Genomic DNA, 17,586 nt, shown 5'->3' with positions numbered 1-17,586 from the left:
TGAAGTGACGCAGTTTTCGAGAAAGAAGTAATTTTCCATGAATTTGATTTCGAGACCTCAAGTTTAGAATTTGAGGTCTCGAAATCAAGCATCTAAAAGCACACAACTTCGTGTGACAAGGGTGTTTTTTCTCTCATAGTTATCTCGCAACTCCGACGCCCAATCAAGCTCAAATTTTCAAAGGTTTGTTATTTTATGCACATGCTGATATACACCAAGTGAGAAGACTGGTCTTTGACAATTACCAATAGTGTCCACTGTCTATAAGTGTTGAGTCCTCGGACTCTCGTTCCAATCCTGTAATACTCTGAAGTATTCTGACCATCAACTTTAATCTAGCAGCTTTGAACAAATAATTGCAAACAACAAAAATGTATTTAAATGTTATTTTAGAGATTTATTACTAAAGTCAAATTACAATAGAATCAAAGTTGTAAGTGAATTTGGCTGTACTCGGAGCCATGTTGCTATCTGACATTTGACTGCTCTTCACTCTAGTACCACCAACAAAGCAGCCGTTAAAGGGAAGGTACACAGTTGGTAACTGTCAAAGACCAGTCTTCTCACTAGGTGTATCCCATCATAACCATAAAATAACAAGCCTGTGAAAATTTGGGCTCAATTGGTCATAGAAGTTGCGAGATAACAATGAAAGAAAAAAACACCCTTGTTGGACCAATTTGTGTGCTTTCAGATAAAGAATAAAAGATTATTTTAGTGAGAAATTACTTCTTTCTCAAAAACTTCGTTACTTCAGAGGGATTTGTTCCCCACAATGTTTTATACTATCAACAGCTCCCCATTACTCGTTACCAAGTAAGGTTTTATGCTAATAATTATTTTGAGTAATTACCAAACGTGTACCTTCCCTTTAAGTTATGGCCCCTTTAATATCCCCCTTGTTACAAAGTTTTCAATATGCACACATTGGTAAAGCCCGCTTCATACTTCCTACAAATGCGATACAAATTTTGACGACATAAAATCGCAACGAACAATTCACACTAGTTGAGACGTTCAACTCTTGCAAAAAATAGTTAATGGCCTGACGTTTCGACCCGAGCAGAGTCTTTCTCGAAGCCTAAATGACAACACAACAAACATGAACAGGTAACTAAGTGAAACATAAGTGAAACATGCTAGGGTCGAAAAGTCAGGCCATTAACTATTTTTTGCATTTATAACCTCGGTCCATTTGGTTGGTAAGTTGTTTGCAACAGCTAATTCTATTTTCTCATGTTCAACTCTTGTGAAACATTCGCAGCAATAGCACGGCTGATGTCAAAATTGGCTTTGCATTCGCATTCGCAGGAAGTATGAACCGAGCTTGTGACTGCTGCCACCTAGCGCTCGAAAAGTCCCCCATTGCATGCAATTTGTTTTGGGTACAAAAACTTTAAAAGTCATATGGTTCCTGCTCTTCCAATTTGCTGCTGTTCAGTTATGGAATCAATAAAAAGAAGTTGTCAAATAGGCAGAAACATCAGAACAATTCAAAACCCGGGTTAAGGTATATCTGTTCAGTTTGTACAATTTTAACAATCATGACTGCGCGTTGGGACTTCACAGTGATTTAAGCAATATAAGTATGGTTTTATTATTATGAATATTTGTCTCTTGTCACTGTTGACAGTCAAACCAAACAATTTGTGCTAAACAAGCCATTTGCAAGTTACATTTGAATTATGTCTGGTTCAATGACTTGCTTAGTTAGAAGTAACTGCTTAAGAATTCAATATAAACCACAAGGGAAACTGACTGGGTAAATTTTGAAATGATTTTTGGGGTTGAACAAAGAATTGACTAGAGTGGGATTCGAACCAACGACCTCCGGATTAACGTGCCGGCGCTCTATCAAGTGAGCTATCTAGCCCTATATTGGCGGTGTCCCTATTTTGTCAAAGTCTTTGTTCGGGGGTGCCAGTCAGAATTCTGCTTAAAGCCATTATACACTTTCGAAACAGAAAAAAAAAAAAAGTTCACAGATTTACAAATAACTTACAGGGTTTACAGAAGGTAATGGTGAAAGACTTCTCTTGAAATATTATTCCATGAAACGCTTTACTTTTTGAGAACCTATTAAAACAATTATCAATTCTCGATAACGAGAATTACGGATTTATTTTAAACACATGTCATGACACGGCGAAACGTGCGGAAACAAGGGTGGATTGAGCCTAAATTTTCACAGGTTTGTTATTTTATATACAAGTTGTGATACACGAAGTGTGGACCTATGGACAATACAGTTTACTGAAAGTGTCCAATGGCTTTAAGAATTCCTCAAACTAAAGACAGTTGGTGCATGTAGGTTTACAAGATTCAAAACAAGCTTCTGTATCCGTTTGGAATGGCAAACACCAATACATAATTCGGAATGAATTGGAATGGCACCACCAGCCTTTCTCAGGGTCCAATTTCATGAAGCTGCTTATAAGTGCCTACAAAGTAGCTATAAGCACAACAAATTTATGCTAACCAAAATACCATCTCACGCGTACTATTTGCAGCTGGTCCTGTACATTTTAGCTACGCAGATATTGTTTGCTGAACATTGGCTGCATTCAGTTTCTTAATTTAGTAGCCCATATCGCAACCAAGAGTTACTAGAGAAGAGATGCATGATATAAGAGAATTTCAAAAACTTTTACAATTATTCATATACATGTATATACAGAAAAATGTGATAAATTTTCACGTAAATCTACTAAAGACAAACATTTTGAGTCGTATAACTAAAGATATTGCACAGCAACGGAGGCCTTTTATGTTTAACACTTTACAAAATATACACTTAAATGTTTTCAATAAATTATGACAAGGGTAAACAGTGAGCCACACATGACAGAAGTTTGAAAAATCATTCTAAAACTATCCCATCATTGACTTATCTTTTGTGACACTCATAGAAAACCAGTTAAAAATATTTTTACAAAACCTTTTTTTTTTAAAAAGGGCTCAATTATAATGAACAAGGCTTTTCTTATAAAAAGGCACTTCAACTCAGAAACATTTTCTGTAAAAAAGAACTTAACCCATTTGCAAGGAGTAAACCGTTTACTTGGTGTAAACTGCTTAATCAAACATGTTTTTTCTTCTAAGAAGGCACTTCAGTATATAAGGAATACTTTATCTGGAGTAAACCATTTATCTAGTTGAGTAAACCATTTCCTGGTTGAGTAAACCATTCGCCTGGAGTAACTCGCTAAAAGCTATACTTGTCACCACAAAAAAGCTTTACCTCTAAAAAGGCACTTCAACTGAGTAAAAGAGTAACACGGTAATCCAATAATAACACTAGGCCACATTTGAGAACCGATAATACATTTAATTAAGAGTAAACAATTTACTTAAAGTAAATGGTTTAAGGATAAAACTGATTAGTCAGAATAAACCATTTACTCGTAGTAAATAAAGCCATTTACTTTTGCTAAATGGCTTGTTTTGTTCCAACATATTCAAAATTTGTGACGAAGTATTTGGTAATCTTTATGACTTTTACTTTTGAAATCCTTTTCTTCTTTCCGATGAGCAGAAAAATCTTCACACTGCTTTTAGAAGAAAATCTATTTTTTTAATTTTATTTGTCAAAGCAAGTAGGATGCTTAAAAGTCTCCCCACAGCTAGAAATTTTCCCTGAGATGTGATAGAATAAATGGTGCATGGCTTCTGGCGTTGACATTTTCCACAAGATTAAGGCACTTCGGTGAACTGAAGAATTAGCACGAGAGTTGCTTCTTAGATTCTGTCATGGGATACGATGATGCAATAATTCCACGTGGTTGTGCCATGTGATCCTCTGGGTTGACCCTCAAGTGTCGAGTTTTGGGAGCTTCTTTACCGCGGCCGTCTTCTTGATGGGACCGTGTTTGGGGTCCAAGATGCGCTGATCGTTGGGCACGCTGCATAAAAAAGGAATTAAAAGCTTATATCAAATGTCGTATCAATCGTAAATGACTGATTGGAAAATCCACAAGACCGGCAGATTTGTAGCTCAATATTTTTCACTGGACCAGAATTATTTTTGCAAGACCAAAACCACCATGAAATTATTTTTTACAAAGTTTAAAAGGTTTTAATAGATGTTAAATTTGCATCAGGGATAATGAATATTAATTTTGGTTTTTACCCATACACCGATGTGTGTTAGCACTGTATACTCAGTACTTTCCAGAGTCCTGTGAAATAATATCACAGGCATGTTACTCGGGTGGGATTCAAACCCACGACCCTTGCAATTCTAGAGCAGTGTATTACCAACTAGACTTCCGAGGTTGCCCGGTAGCTAGAGGCAGTTAAAAGGTTTTTGGGTACTTTATGTACGACACATAACACAATGTCCACCGATTTACATTAAACTTACACGGTTTGAAGATAATGATGGTAGAAAGCTACCCTTAAAATATTATCTGCTGAGGTGCTAACATTATTTTAGAATTACAAGGATTTACCGGTACTGGTATTTAAGCGACTTTCCAGAAAAAACATCAGGATTTTCACATTTTGCTCAAAAACTTAAAGGCAGTGGACACTATTGGTATTTACTCAAAATCTTTATTAGCATAAAACCTTTCTTGGTGACGAGTAATGGGGAGAGGTTGATGGTATAAAACAATGTGAGAAACGGCTCCCTCTGAAGTGCCATAGTTTTCGAGAAAGAAGTAATTTTTCACGAGTTTGATTTTGAGACCTCAGATTTATAACTTGAGGTCTCGAAATCAACCATCTAAACGCATACAACTTCGTGTGACAAGGGTGTTTTTTTTTTCTTTCATTATTATTATCTTGCAAGTTCGATGACCGATTTAGCTCAAATTTTCACAGGTTTGTTATTTTATGCACATGTTGAGATAAACCAACTGTGAAGGCTAGTCTTTGACAAATACCAATAGTGTCCACTGCCCTTAAAGACTAATGAAGTTGAAACTTCTACAGGTACATCTACAATCACAGTGACTAGGGTTTCATGTCATGGCCAAAAACCTGATCTAACATTTGAGCAAACTCTATGACAATATTTATCTCATTTGTTTTATTTTGTTAAGCATACTTCAGTGCTCAACAGAACTTAAAGTTATTTATCAGATTTTTGCTAACAATATTACACAGTGATGAGTTACTTTTCAATTAAAATAACACAATGCTGCCAGACTCGTCCAGTCATTGAGTTTACTGGCCAGATGCTAGTATCAGTGGCCTCGGGCCGGCAGTCTAGCGCTAATTTTGAGCACTCACGTCGAGTTCTTCTTTGGCCGTCGAGATGGAGCGGTTTCTTTGCTTGCCTTCCGCCTCAAGGACCCCAATTCGAAACCCACTGGGGGAAACTAAGTGAATTGGGTTTCAGTCCCTGATTGCGTAGGTTTTCTTGGTAACAATCCTCTGGGGTTTTTCCTCCCACATTTAAAACTGAAATTTCCTTCCTTTACTTCTCTCAACGGGGTTCTTGGCTCGTACAGTGATTAAGTTGACAGGCGTTGGACACTATTGATAATTACTCAGTTTTGGTAAGCAATGGAGAGTTTTTGATAGTATAAAAAATGTTGCGAAACGGCACCCTCTGAAGTATGGTAGTTTCTGAGAAAGAGGTAATTTCTCACTTAGATTTGGAAAGACTTCAGGCCTGAAGCCTTTTATTAGGCATATGAGAGCACAGGAATTTCTGCATCAAGGGTGTTTGGAGTTTTCTTTCATTATTCTTTTGCAAGTGCGATGACCAATTCAGTCCAAATTATCACAGATTTGTTATTTTTTGCATATTTGGGATATACTTAGTGAGAACACTGGTCTTTGACAATTACTAATAGTGCCCAGTGCCTTCAACTTCTGTTGAGTGTCCAATTATACTCAATATACCATTCGACAAATGAGATCAGTCTTCTCTTGAGTGCTTGTTCAAATGAGTTTATGCATATGTACATGCATATGCACAGGATATGTGTTTTCTCTTTTTGATTATGTAACGGTGTTATTGAGAACAGTTTCTGATCTAGTCAAAATGCTGAGCTACGACCCCCACCCCCCAAAAAAATCCAATAAATAAATAAATAAATAAATAAATAATAATAATAACCAATCAATCAATCAAAATGTAAACAAATTCAAGCACTGTGATAATTTATATTTAAATCAATCCACAGCAGTAATTGTGGTTTGAAAGTAAATTAAAAAATTTAAATTCTAATCCATTGATTTTTCATGAACACTAATCCAACTTTTATCAATTCTTGGCCAACTTACTTTTCTTCAGCCCTGCGTGTCCCTCGTGGGGTGGTATTGGTAAATTTCTTCTGTGGACCGTTGGGGTTTGTAAACTTCAGCTCTTCAAGTTTCATTTTGGCCTGTTACCACAGTAACAAAGGTAAATATATAATGATAAAAATGAACAACAACAACGAACAACAACGAACAACGAACAACAACAACAACAACAACAACAACAACAACAACAACAAGAAAAACAACAACAACAACAACAACAAGAAAAACAACAACAACAAGAAAAACAACAACAACAACAACAAGAAAAACAACAAAAACAACAACAACAACAACGAACAACAACGAACAACAACGCACAACAACGCACAACAACGAACGAACAACAACGAACAACAACGAACAGCGAACAGCGAACAGCGAACAGCGAACAGCAGCAGCAGCAGCAGCAACAACAACAGCAACAACAACAGCAACAACAACAGCAACAGCAACAGCAACAACAACAGCAACAGCAACAGCAACGAACAACAACGAACAACAATGAACGAACAACAATGAACGAACAACAATGAACGAACAACAATGAACGAACAACAATGAACGAACAACAATGAACAGCGAACAGCGAACAGCAACAGCAGCAGCAGCAGCAACAACAACAGCAACAGCAACAACAACAGCAACAGCAACAGCAACAGCAACAACAACAGCAACAGCAACAGCAACAACAACAACAACAACAGCAACAGCAACAGCAACAACAACAAAAACAACAACAACCACAACCACAACAACAACAACAACAACAACAACCACAACAACAACAACAACAACAACAACAACAACAGCAACAGCAACAGCAACAGAAATAGCAACAGCAACAGCAACAAGAATTCAAACAAATAAAAGTAAACAATTACATACATTCAATCTTTTTAATTTAACAAAGTAACCCTGCCCCTGAAAGACAAAACAAAAACAACAACGATTTAAATAAATAGGTGTAAACAATTAAATAATTTTAATATAATAAATTCAAGAAAACAATTAATTGTATATAAACATTATAACAGAACTCTCAGAAAAAGTAGGTTCATAAATAAATAAATGAATAAATAAATGAATAAATAACACAGGGGAACACAAATAAGCATAGAAATAAATAAATGATTATAGAAATAACTTTAAAATCACATTAGCAATCACAAAAACTTAATACAAAATTAAAAGTTTAGCCATACAAAAAAAAGTATGATTTAAAAAAGAAATTAAAAATAATGGAGTTTGTTCTCCATTTTGTTTCCATCCATATTGTTACTGGTAAAATAAACATCTTTACTGAAAATAATGCAACAATAAGTAAGTGGCCTGACATTTCAACCTTGCAGAGTCTTTTTCAAAGGCCGAAAAGTAAACTTCAAATCACACACATTACAGAGCATACAACTAGCCTTCGAGAAAGACTCTGCTAGGGTTGAAGCATCAGGTCATTAAACAAAACTTTGCATATAAATACCGTAGGTCCTTTTGGTTGTTTAGCACTTGCAGCAGCTAATTCTATTTTCTAAAGAAAAACAATATTTAAGATGTTGCACATATAAAGAAAATGACACTTCAATAAAGAAATATGGTATTTGGAGGGAAAAGTTAAATGAGAAGTTATTACCTGAATCAGTTCTGTTTGAAGGTTACGTCTCTCATCATGTGCCTTGTGATACGCCTGAGAAAAAACAAATATATTTCCATTAAAATAAGCCACGCCACCATGATACCATGTGCTTTTTAGGGCTGTGCGTTTTCGGGTAATTTTCTCTCGAGTACCCGATATCCATTTTGAAATCGGGTTTCAGGTACCGATACATTTAGGCCTCAAAATTAGGTCTGGTCGATGCTCTGTTATCTTACTGGTCAGACTTGCCCCTGGAAAAATTCACCTCCTTACGACCGATGCCGTGCCTTTTTCTTCCGCTGTTCTTGGGTGACTGAAAAATGTCTGAAACCATGCGCTTGAGGTATGTTGAAATGATGACTTTTCCAACTTTTGATAAACCCTTCAAGAAGCTTTGGGATAGTTGCACAGTGGACACATTTTAAAGACAGACTTAAAAGTCATTTGTTTCAAACAGCTTTTCGGTACTTTTCTTTCTTTTATTTCCCTTCATCTTAAAGTTCCCTCTTCCCTCGTGTCTGCTTCTCCTTTCTATGTTGATGCTTTCTTTCTTTTCATGCACTTTGAACACCTTATTGGGTGGATATTGGGCACAATAAATATTCATAAATGATTTCATAAATACCCCCAGAAAGTTTCACTACTCCTATTGGAGCTGTTTTCAGGTAGCATTTGTGCGAGTTAGCGCACAACCTTATTCCCCAGGTGGTTGATCTTGCCGCGCCATTAGCCCATGGATACGAGGATGCATTACTACGCGCACAAATGCATATCCCAAAATTGTCTCATAAAAATGCACCACACATACAGAGCTCAGACATTGTACAAAACAAGTTTTTACAGAGTTTCCTACTTTATTACGCCTTTTAACCAAAATGGCATTTACAAACATCGTCTTTTGCAGTCATTTTCTAATAGGTTTCCAGGTACAGTTTTCTTGAGTATGATTCCATAAAGAGGGGAAATAACTGAAAATTACTGCAAAAAACTCAGGACAATGTGTCTACCTACAGTGTACCTGCTGAAAATTTTGAATAGTTTTTCACTTTTTTTTTTCTCCTGACTTACACAACAGATTTAGAACAAATTTTCACAGATTGGTAATGCCATGGTTGTTCTTACAAAACAGCTACAGCACCAATCCTGTAAAACTTCTTTAATAAATCTTACAGTCACGATGAAACAAATTCAACACACCAGATTAATGATGCACTAATGGTAAACATATTGAACAGTACATGTCCCCTTAAGGCACAGGAATTTAAAATGAAAAAGGCTTGCAGAGAGATTTATCAGAGATTGTCTCACTGACGCACCTCATCAGTACACCGACCTCCCTCCTAAGGAGCTCTTCAAATCTACTGAGATGTTACAGTGGAAGGAATCCCCCCCTCACTTCGCATCTCAATATTTCTATTGCCCGCATAATACCTAGCCAGGAGGCCTGGATGCATTAGACTACAGGCTGACAAGATACAAGAAGTCCCATGGAAGAGACGTTACCGTGTCCTTCTATCATTCAGAAACTAGCTAGAGGCAACAGGCGTGGATTATTTTAGAGGGGGAAATAGTTGGGAGGATTCATGTATCAACAGCGCTCATAAATTTGACGGAATTCAATCACGGCAATTCATCTGACAAAACGTACGGTTTTGCCCTCTGGTGAGTGGAGAACATACATCTCAAATGTCAAGAGGATGAATATGGGAAGATTGCACAAGAATTCCAAGATTATTGCACAAAGAAGAAAAAACATCAAATGGGTAGTAAATTCAGTGGATAGAAGCAAGAATCACTACAGCTGCCTGAATTATCCGACGGTAATTTGGAAAGCTATCAAAAACCTGTCAAAATTTCACAGCTAAGTTTAAATGTCAAACTGATAACTGTATTAAATTTTTCACAGAAAAATACTGTACACTACATGGAAAAATATCCATAGGCACATTGAAGAATCGAACCAACAGCCTCATGCATTCTAAAGCACCAACAATCTTGCCTGGCAAAGAAACGCTGGCTTGATTGCTAGTCTTAAATTGCCTATACGGTTAAAATCATATCAGGGCTCAAACTTGGGGGGGGGTGGGGAGTCTACAAGGCTACAGGGCTTGTAGCTCAAACTGAACTAGACTAGAATTTGTTTGTTTATAATAGATCAAAGTCAAAATGAGAACAACTTCCCGACAGAGTTTAGCATGCATTTAAAGACATTGGACACTATTGGTAGTTGTCAAAGACCAGTTTTCTCACTTGGTGTATCTCAACATACCCATAAAATAACAAATCTGTGAAAATTTCAGCTCAATTGGTCGTCAAAGTGGCGAGATAACTATGAAAGAAAAAACACCCTTGTCACACGTTGTGTGCTTTCATCAGATGCTTGATTTCGAGACCCCAAAATATAATTCTGAGGTCTTGAAATCAAATTCGTGGACAATTACTTCTTTCTCGAAAACTACGTCACTTCAGAATACTTTTTTCTCACAATGTTTTATACTATCAACCTCTCCCAATTACTTGTTACCAAATAAGGTTTTATGTTAATAATTATTTTGAGTAATTACCAATAGTGTCCACTGCCTTTGTTATAATATTTTGACCTTTCCAACTACAAACCCTGGTTCTGTTGGTCCATTTCCAACTGTTTGTTTAGCTACTCATTTCCTATTGCTTCCACGATTGTATTAGATTGCCATTTTTCTTGATGAAGTTTATATCATAGAATAAATTCAAGTCAAATTGACTCAAACTCAAGTCCCCGCCATGGTACCCCCCACCCTCCCCAAGAAACAAATTTGACTGACTGACGTTTTGTACTATATAGTTGGCCAAGTAAGTAGTTATATATCTCACAGCTTAACAAAATTTAACTGATTTATTTTGGACAATCAAGACAAGGCTTTGCGGGTGGTAAGTAAACTTAATATCAAAATATAATTGAAAGACTACAAGTCAACATTTGAACATAGTATGTTTCAGTTTTAGATATTACACAATGATAAGTGTTATTCAATTGAAAAACACAGTGTTTTTATAGTGTTAAAAAGTATAATTTGTACAAAACAAAGGAGTGTCCAGAGACTGTGCTGGGAAATTTGCGGTGTGTCTGGAAAAATTATTAGTGTATCAACTGAAAATGTGTGCATAGTGGTTAGAAGGTGGGATTACAATGTACCTTAGACTCCTGGTCCAGTCTCCACTCAAAGTCTCGTAACTGACTCTCCATACTCTGCTTCTCACGTTCAATCTGCTTCAACAACTTCCTCAAGCTTCCCTGTAAAGTAACATCAACACAGACATTTCATTATTATTAATTTATCATGAAAGTTTGACCCAAACAAGGCTAAAAAGCCACTCTTGGTTAGGGGCTACAAGAAGAAAATATTTAAGATGAAAATAACTCAGGGGAACTGAAGGTAAGAGTTGATATTTGTCTTAAAACAGTCCAGATTTCAGGATGGAGGGAAACATGCACCAGGCACTTCAGTAAAGATGTTAATTTTACCACAAATGGATAAAAAATATAGCATAAACTCGCAAATTTTTTATTGACATTTCACCAACACACTAGTGGCTTGATCAAACTGAAAACTCATCCATATTGGAATTGGTAAAATGAACATCTTTACTGAAGAGATGGCTACATGTATTTTTTTCTACATCAAAAAAGCAAAGCAAACGTATGGGTGAGAAGAAGCAGGAAGTCAGGTTTCACTGTGGTCAAGTGTTTAGACTGCAGGACTTGCAATCACAAGGTTGTGGGTTTGAATCCCCAGCTAACCGCTGATTTCACAATGACTAGATTAAATATTGTTGTCTAGTTACTGAATCACAATTTCTTGATTTGTGCAATTATTCATAATCATAGACGTTAAACCAATGTTTGCATGAAAGAGATTGGTTGTTGCCAGCTTGGTGTTTATATCCCCTTGTGGGAGTTTGCCGAGTTACCTTGATGGGAAGATCATCTAAACAAACATGTGACACCTTAACCATGAAAGTACACATGTACCTGTACAAAATACAGAGGTCTACTACAGACCGACTATGGGTAGGAGGCAGTTGTTTTGTTGATGCTCCCAGATAAAAAGTCATCATCATCATCCATGAATGATTTGAGATCTTTGGCTATTTTGAAGAAGCTATTTTGGGGTTTTGAAATCTCGTCCTGCTTTGAAGGGTGACACAAATAACAAATAAACACCCTGATTTGAGCAATCACACTGCAACATTTTGTAAGTTGGCTTTAGGTTCAAACAATGTTTCCCTAGTGAGCATGCCAGGCGTTCATTTATGGGTTGTGTACCTTTGTGCAGAACACTTAGGGCCATTTACCTGAGCAAAACTGAATGCTCCATTGTGCTTTTTGACATTTTGCTTTGTTTTGATTCAAACAAAGTATAGGCTTTCCAAGTGTTGAGAAAATTCCGATAATAATTCCCACCTTAGGCAAACCTCTGTGACACCACAGGATAGTGCAACCTCTACATGTATCTTCAAGAGCAATTTGCCATAATGCCACCTCTCAAGGGTCACAAATCTGACTTAGGCTAGCTTTTTTGCCGTAACAATTGGATAATGGAGTACATTATAATAATAACGATAATAATCAAAACTTAAAGACGCTCTACTTAAAGGCAGTGGACACTATTGGTAATTACTCAAAATAATTATTCTAAACACACACAACTTTGTGTGACAAGGGTGTTTTTTCTTTCATGTTTATCTCGCAGGTTTGTTATTTTATGCATATGTTGAGATACACCAAGTGAGAAAACTGGTCTTTGACAATTAGCAATAGTGTCCACTGTCTTTAAAGATTAAAATTTCTCAAAGTTGTATGAGAGATGCATGTGTACATTGCACTAAGTCTGTTCTATTCACACTACTTCCATTCCTAAATATTCAAACAGAGTTTGCATCCTACAAACCACATCAATTTTCTTGAAGTTCCTCGAGGCACAAAGCAAAACCAAAACTCCAAAATGCTACAATAAGTTTGGTCGTGAAAACTTGTTTATAGCTTAAAGGTTTTCACATGATTTTTTTGGCAAAAAAAACAGCCTTCATGCATTTGCCTCTCAATTGAAACCTACAATGTACATTCAACTTCATTTTGAGGTGTGCAAATTTATCCGCAGGTCGGCAAATAGCTTCCATAAACCCATGGGTAACGCAGTCAATAACTTGGCTTCCATCCTCATAAGAAAATGCCCTAGCCACATCCCTCCCAGCCAAGTCACACGTTTAGTTTTAATAGTGCATGACTCCATTCTGCTGATTTTTCTGAGGGCAAAAAACATCAGATATCAGACTTAGGTGGAAAGAAAATCATGCCTAAGCATCAGGCCTTCTTTGAGCATGACGACACACCTCGATTGGTTAAACCTGACTGATTGATAGAGTCCAACACCAATTGTACGCTTCACCAAGGGCACGAGCAACAAACCATCTCACTGATAATTGAGGCAATCGACCATGATGTAATCACCAATGCTCTTGACCATGTCCTGACTGATAGAGTTAAATAGAGTCAAAACACCAAATACGCTTCACCAAGGGCACGAGCAACAAACCATCTCACTGATGAGTGAGGCAATCAACCATGATGTAATCACCAATACTCTTGACCATGTCCTGACTGATAGAATTTAATAGAGTCAAAACACCAAATACGCTTCACCAAGGGGATGAGCAATAGACCATACCACTGAGTGGCCCCATCGACCATGATGTATCACCAATACTCTTGACCATGTCCTGACTGATAGAGTTTAATAGAGTCAAAACACCAAATGTGCTTCACCAAGGGGATGAGCAATAGACCATACCAATGAGTGGCCCCATCGACCATGATGTAATCACCCATACTCTTGACCATGTCCTGACTGATAGAGTTTAATAGAGTCAAAACACCAAATACGCTTCACCAAGGGCATGAGCAATAGACCATCTCACTGATGATTGAGGCAATTGACCATGATGTAATCACCAATACTCTTGACCATGTCCTGACTGATAGAGTTTAATAGAGTCAAAACACCAAATATGCTTCACCAAGGGCATGAGCAACAAACCATACCACTAATGAGCGGGGCAATCGTCCATGATGTAATATCACCCATAAATAGTCATCCTGACCATGTCCTGACTGATAGAGTTTAATGGAGTTAAAACAACAAAATGTTATACGCTTCACCAAGGGCACGAGCAACAAACCATCTCACTGACGAGTGAGGCAATCAACCATGATGTAATCACCAATAAATAGTCATCCTATAGGCCCAATTATGGCTCTGTTTTGTTAATGCCATATTCTGCGCTTCTGATAAACATTCTCCGCATCCAAGGGCAAAGCTCTGAATATCTGCCCTATGTGTAAGCGGAAAATGCCTGGTAACGTGGAGTCACTTGCGCACAAACCCAAATTCCCCGAGTACCGGGGAAATAAGCTTGACGCAAACGCAGAGTTCCCTGCTTCCCGTATTAAGCAAAGAATCTATGCTTGAGGAAGCAGAGCCATGAAATTGGGCGCTAATGACAACCTCCATTTCCTGATTGATTAAGTCCACTACCAAACTGTACACGCTTTGTCAAGGGGATGACCAGCGAACCGTATCACTCATGAGTGCCAAGGAAATCAGTCGTGTATCAGTCATCTTGACTATCCACCTTCACTTCCTAACTGATAGAGTCTACAAACATGCACGCTTTATCAAGGGCATGAGCAGTGAGCCGTACCATTGTTGAGGCAATCAGCCACCAATTATCCAATTACCCATTATAATAGTCATCCAGCAACCATCCTTGAAAACAGGCCCATTGCCTTCAAATTTCTCGAAACATAGCAGAAATAGTCATCCTGGTGACCACCTACATTTCCTGACTGATAGAGTCAATTTACAAACTGTACACGCTTTTTCAAGCGCATGAGCAGTGAACTGCACCATTGTTGTCGCAATCAGCCATCAATTATCCAATTATCCATTAATAGTCATCCAGCAACCATCTTTCAAAACAGGTCCATTGCCTTCAAATTTCGCAAAATTTTTACTCCTAGGAATTCCTCTTTATCCTTTCAAGAGTTATTCATGCACAAAAACAACTACATAGTACATACCGTGTGTTGTAAATAGCGAGTAGTGTTTAAATTTTGTTTAAACTTGCCTCCTTAAAGCCATTATACACTTTCGGTAAACAGTATTGTCCAAGTCCCACACTTCGTGTATCACAACTTATATATAAAATAACAATACTGTGGAAATTTAGGCTCAATCGGACATTGGAGTTGGGAAAAAATAACGGGAAAACCCACTCCTGTTTTCGCGCGTTTCGCCGTGTCATGACATGTGTTTATAACAAATCCGTAATTCTCGTTAACTAGAATTTATATTGTTTTACCGTTTTCTCAAAAAGTAAAGCATTTCATGGACTAATATTTCAAGAGAAGTCTTTCACCATTACCTTCTGTAAACCCTGTAAATTATTTGTAAATCTGTGAATATTTTTTCTTTCTTTTCTGTACCGAAAGGGTCCAATGGCTTTAAGTAGAACCAGCGAAACATTCAAGTGCCAATTTGGTTTTACAAAAAAAACGGACTGTTTTCTGTCATGAAACTCAACCAAAAAAAACACATAATTTCAAAGGATATCATTTGAATCAATTAGACTATACTTTTAAAATACCCTTCGTATCACTCCATTTAAAACATTAATGCTTTTCTAAAGCCCAAAGTTGTAAAAAAAGAAAAATGAAATAATGTACAGCAGGCAGCATGAACCTTCTTTTGAGCTCTCGGCTTTATCGCCTACATGTATTCTATTAATTTTGTTATTTACCCATACACCGATGTGTGTTAGCACTGTATACTCAGTACTTTCCCCGAGTCCTGTGAGAAAATATCACAGGCATGTTACTCGGGTCACCGGGTGGGATTTGAGCCCATGACCCTTGCACTTCTAGAGCAGTGTCTTACCAACTAGACTACTGAGGTTGCCCGGTAGCTAGAGGCAGTTTGAATCCTATGTTTTGGCAGCAGGTACCCCTTATACATGTACATGTATTCTAGTGACATCTATGCCTATAAACCCAGCAATTAATTAGTAATTCAACAAATGAACTATAAAGAGCCATTCATAAATACCTCAGACAGTTTCGCTATTCCTATTGGTGGAGAGCGCGTCACGTGGGTGTGTATAAACCTTTAGTAATGACCGGTAAAAAGTGTTAATTCATAGGCGTGACAAGCGACCTTGCACCTGTTCTTATAAGACAGTTTCTTCATTCCTATTGGTCGAGAGCAACGGCTGAAACAGTTGTGCCACATCAGGCAGTACGCGCGGCGCGCACAAAATTCCCTTATAAGGAGTTGTTTACCCGAGGGTGGCGGAGGGCTTTACCATTTCATAGCTGGAGGGGTGTTGTGTTGAAAGAAATCATTTAACAATTATAATTTTTGCATTTATTTTACTATTTGACCAAAAAGTGATGATGTTTTTGACCGAAAAGGTATATGAATGGGAATCAAAGTGTGTTGAATCGGTTTTCAACTTTAGTGGTTTAAACCCGCCGAGGCCTGGTTCTTTATAATTTACCTCAACTTCATCTCGGTAAAATTATCAAGAACCAGGCCTCGTTGGGATTAAACCACTAGTTGAAAACTTCTTAACCACACATTGGTTCCCTTATTCAGTGTTTAATTGCCAACCCCCAGTTCACAAACTTTTCTTTAAAAAAATACATTTCGCAATAGTGAAGCAAGGATAAAAACTGGGTTCATAAAAAATGTATACCTGCATAGAAAAGGTCAAATCCATTACGTGTATTAAAAAAAAAAAAAAAAAAAAAAAAAAATGTGGGGGTGGAGGAGTAATTCTGAGATAAGCCATTTCAACCAGAGACTGTACTCTTTCAAAATGTGGAAAATATTTTACAAGGGAAAGGTTTCTCTCCGTTCAACCAGAACCAACAGGCCTTGAACTTCGCTCTTGAAGGGGCAAGGCAGTTTTAAAAATCCTCTAGGATTATGGGCACTTTTATGAGGAAAATTTAAATTTGTACCGGAACTTTGTAAAGGGCACCAAGTAAAAGCACAAATGCACAAGGGCAATTGATACGGGGTGCTGTGGATTAATTTGAGGCCTGAAACAAGAACCATGAAAAACGACACACAATATCCCCCCTGTTGGTTAAATGCATCCGATACGTTACCATGACAACCCTTCATCCTTGTCTGTACAAATAACTAGCCCGCTCCTCTGGCCCGTGATGCGTGACATTCCCCGCTGTTTTATTACCTTGGATATTTTTGTGGTGTTCCTAATCAATAGGGACTGATACAGCCGTTTCACTGCGTGGTACATGTAGAAACAAGAGAGTCTCATGTTTTTGAGCGGAAATTTGCCGAAGACGAGACAGCTTAGGAGATGGTTTGCTCAGCCTAAGAAAATACGAAAAGCAATAAACACTTCAAGACGTCCAAATATCAAACTACGAGAATGAAATCTTGAAGAAAAAAATGAGTGAAGCTTTACATTTCGGTAAAACATTGAAGGCAGGGTATACTTTTGGTAATATTGTCAAAGACCAGTATCTTCACTTGGTGTATCCAACATGCGTAAAACAACAAATCTGTGAAATTGGGCTCAATTGGTCGTCAAAGTACATGTAGTAAGTAAATTTTGAAAGAAAAAACATC

At 37.4% G+C, this 17,586-nt stretch overlaps 1 protein-coding gene across 3 annotated transcripts in view; it reads right to left on the bottom strand.

Annotated features, from left to right (window-relative positions):
* Window positions 1-407: 407 nt before the first annotated feature.
* Window positions 408-17,586, bottom strand: part of LOC139935967 (coiled-coil domain-containing protein 169-like) — a 28,450-nt gene continuing 11,271 nt past the window's right edge. The window contains exons 4-8 of one of the 3 annotated variants that reach the window (XM_071930632.1): window positions 11,064-11,162; window positions 7,886-7,939; window positions 7,736-7,783; window positions 6,238-6,338; window positions 408-3,902 (exon numbers count right to left, since the gene is read on the bottom strand). In XM_071930632.1, coding sequence (XP_071786733.1) covers window positions 3,812-3,902; window positions 6,238-6,338; window positions 7,736-7,783; window positions 7,886-7,939; window positions 11,064-11,162 — 393 coding nt within the window. In that variant the 3' untranslated portion in view covers window positions 408-3,811. Of the gene's footprint in view, window positions 3,903-6,237; window positions 6,339-7,143; window positions 7,180-7,735; window positions 7,784-7,885; window positions 7,940-11,063; window positions 11,163-17,586 lie in introns of all 3 variants that reach the window. The other 2 variants (XM_071930634.1, XM_071930635.1) reach the window with 2 other exon arrangements.

The sequence above is a fragment of the Asterias amurensis genome, chromosome 4, assembly GCF_032118995.1.
Source record: "Asterias amurensis chromosome 4, ASM3211899v1".
NCBI classification, from domain to species: Eukaryota; Metazoa; Echinodermata; class Asteroidea; order Forcipulatida; family Asteriidae; genus Asterias; species Asterias amurensis.
The sequence above is the reverse complement of the archived record's forward strand: the minus strand, read 5'-3'. Positions and strand labels throughout refer to the sequence as shown.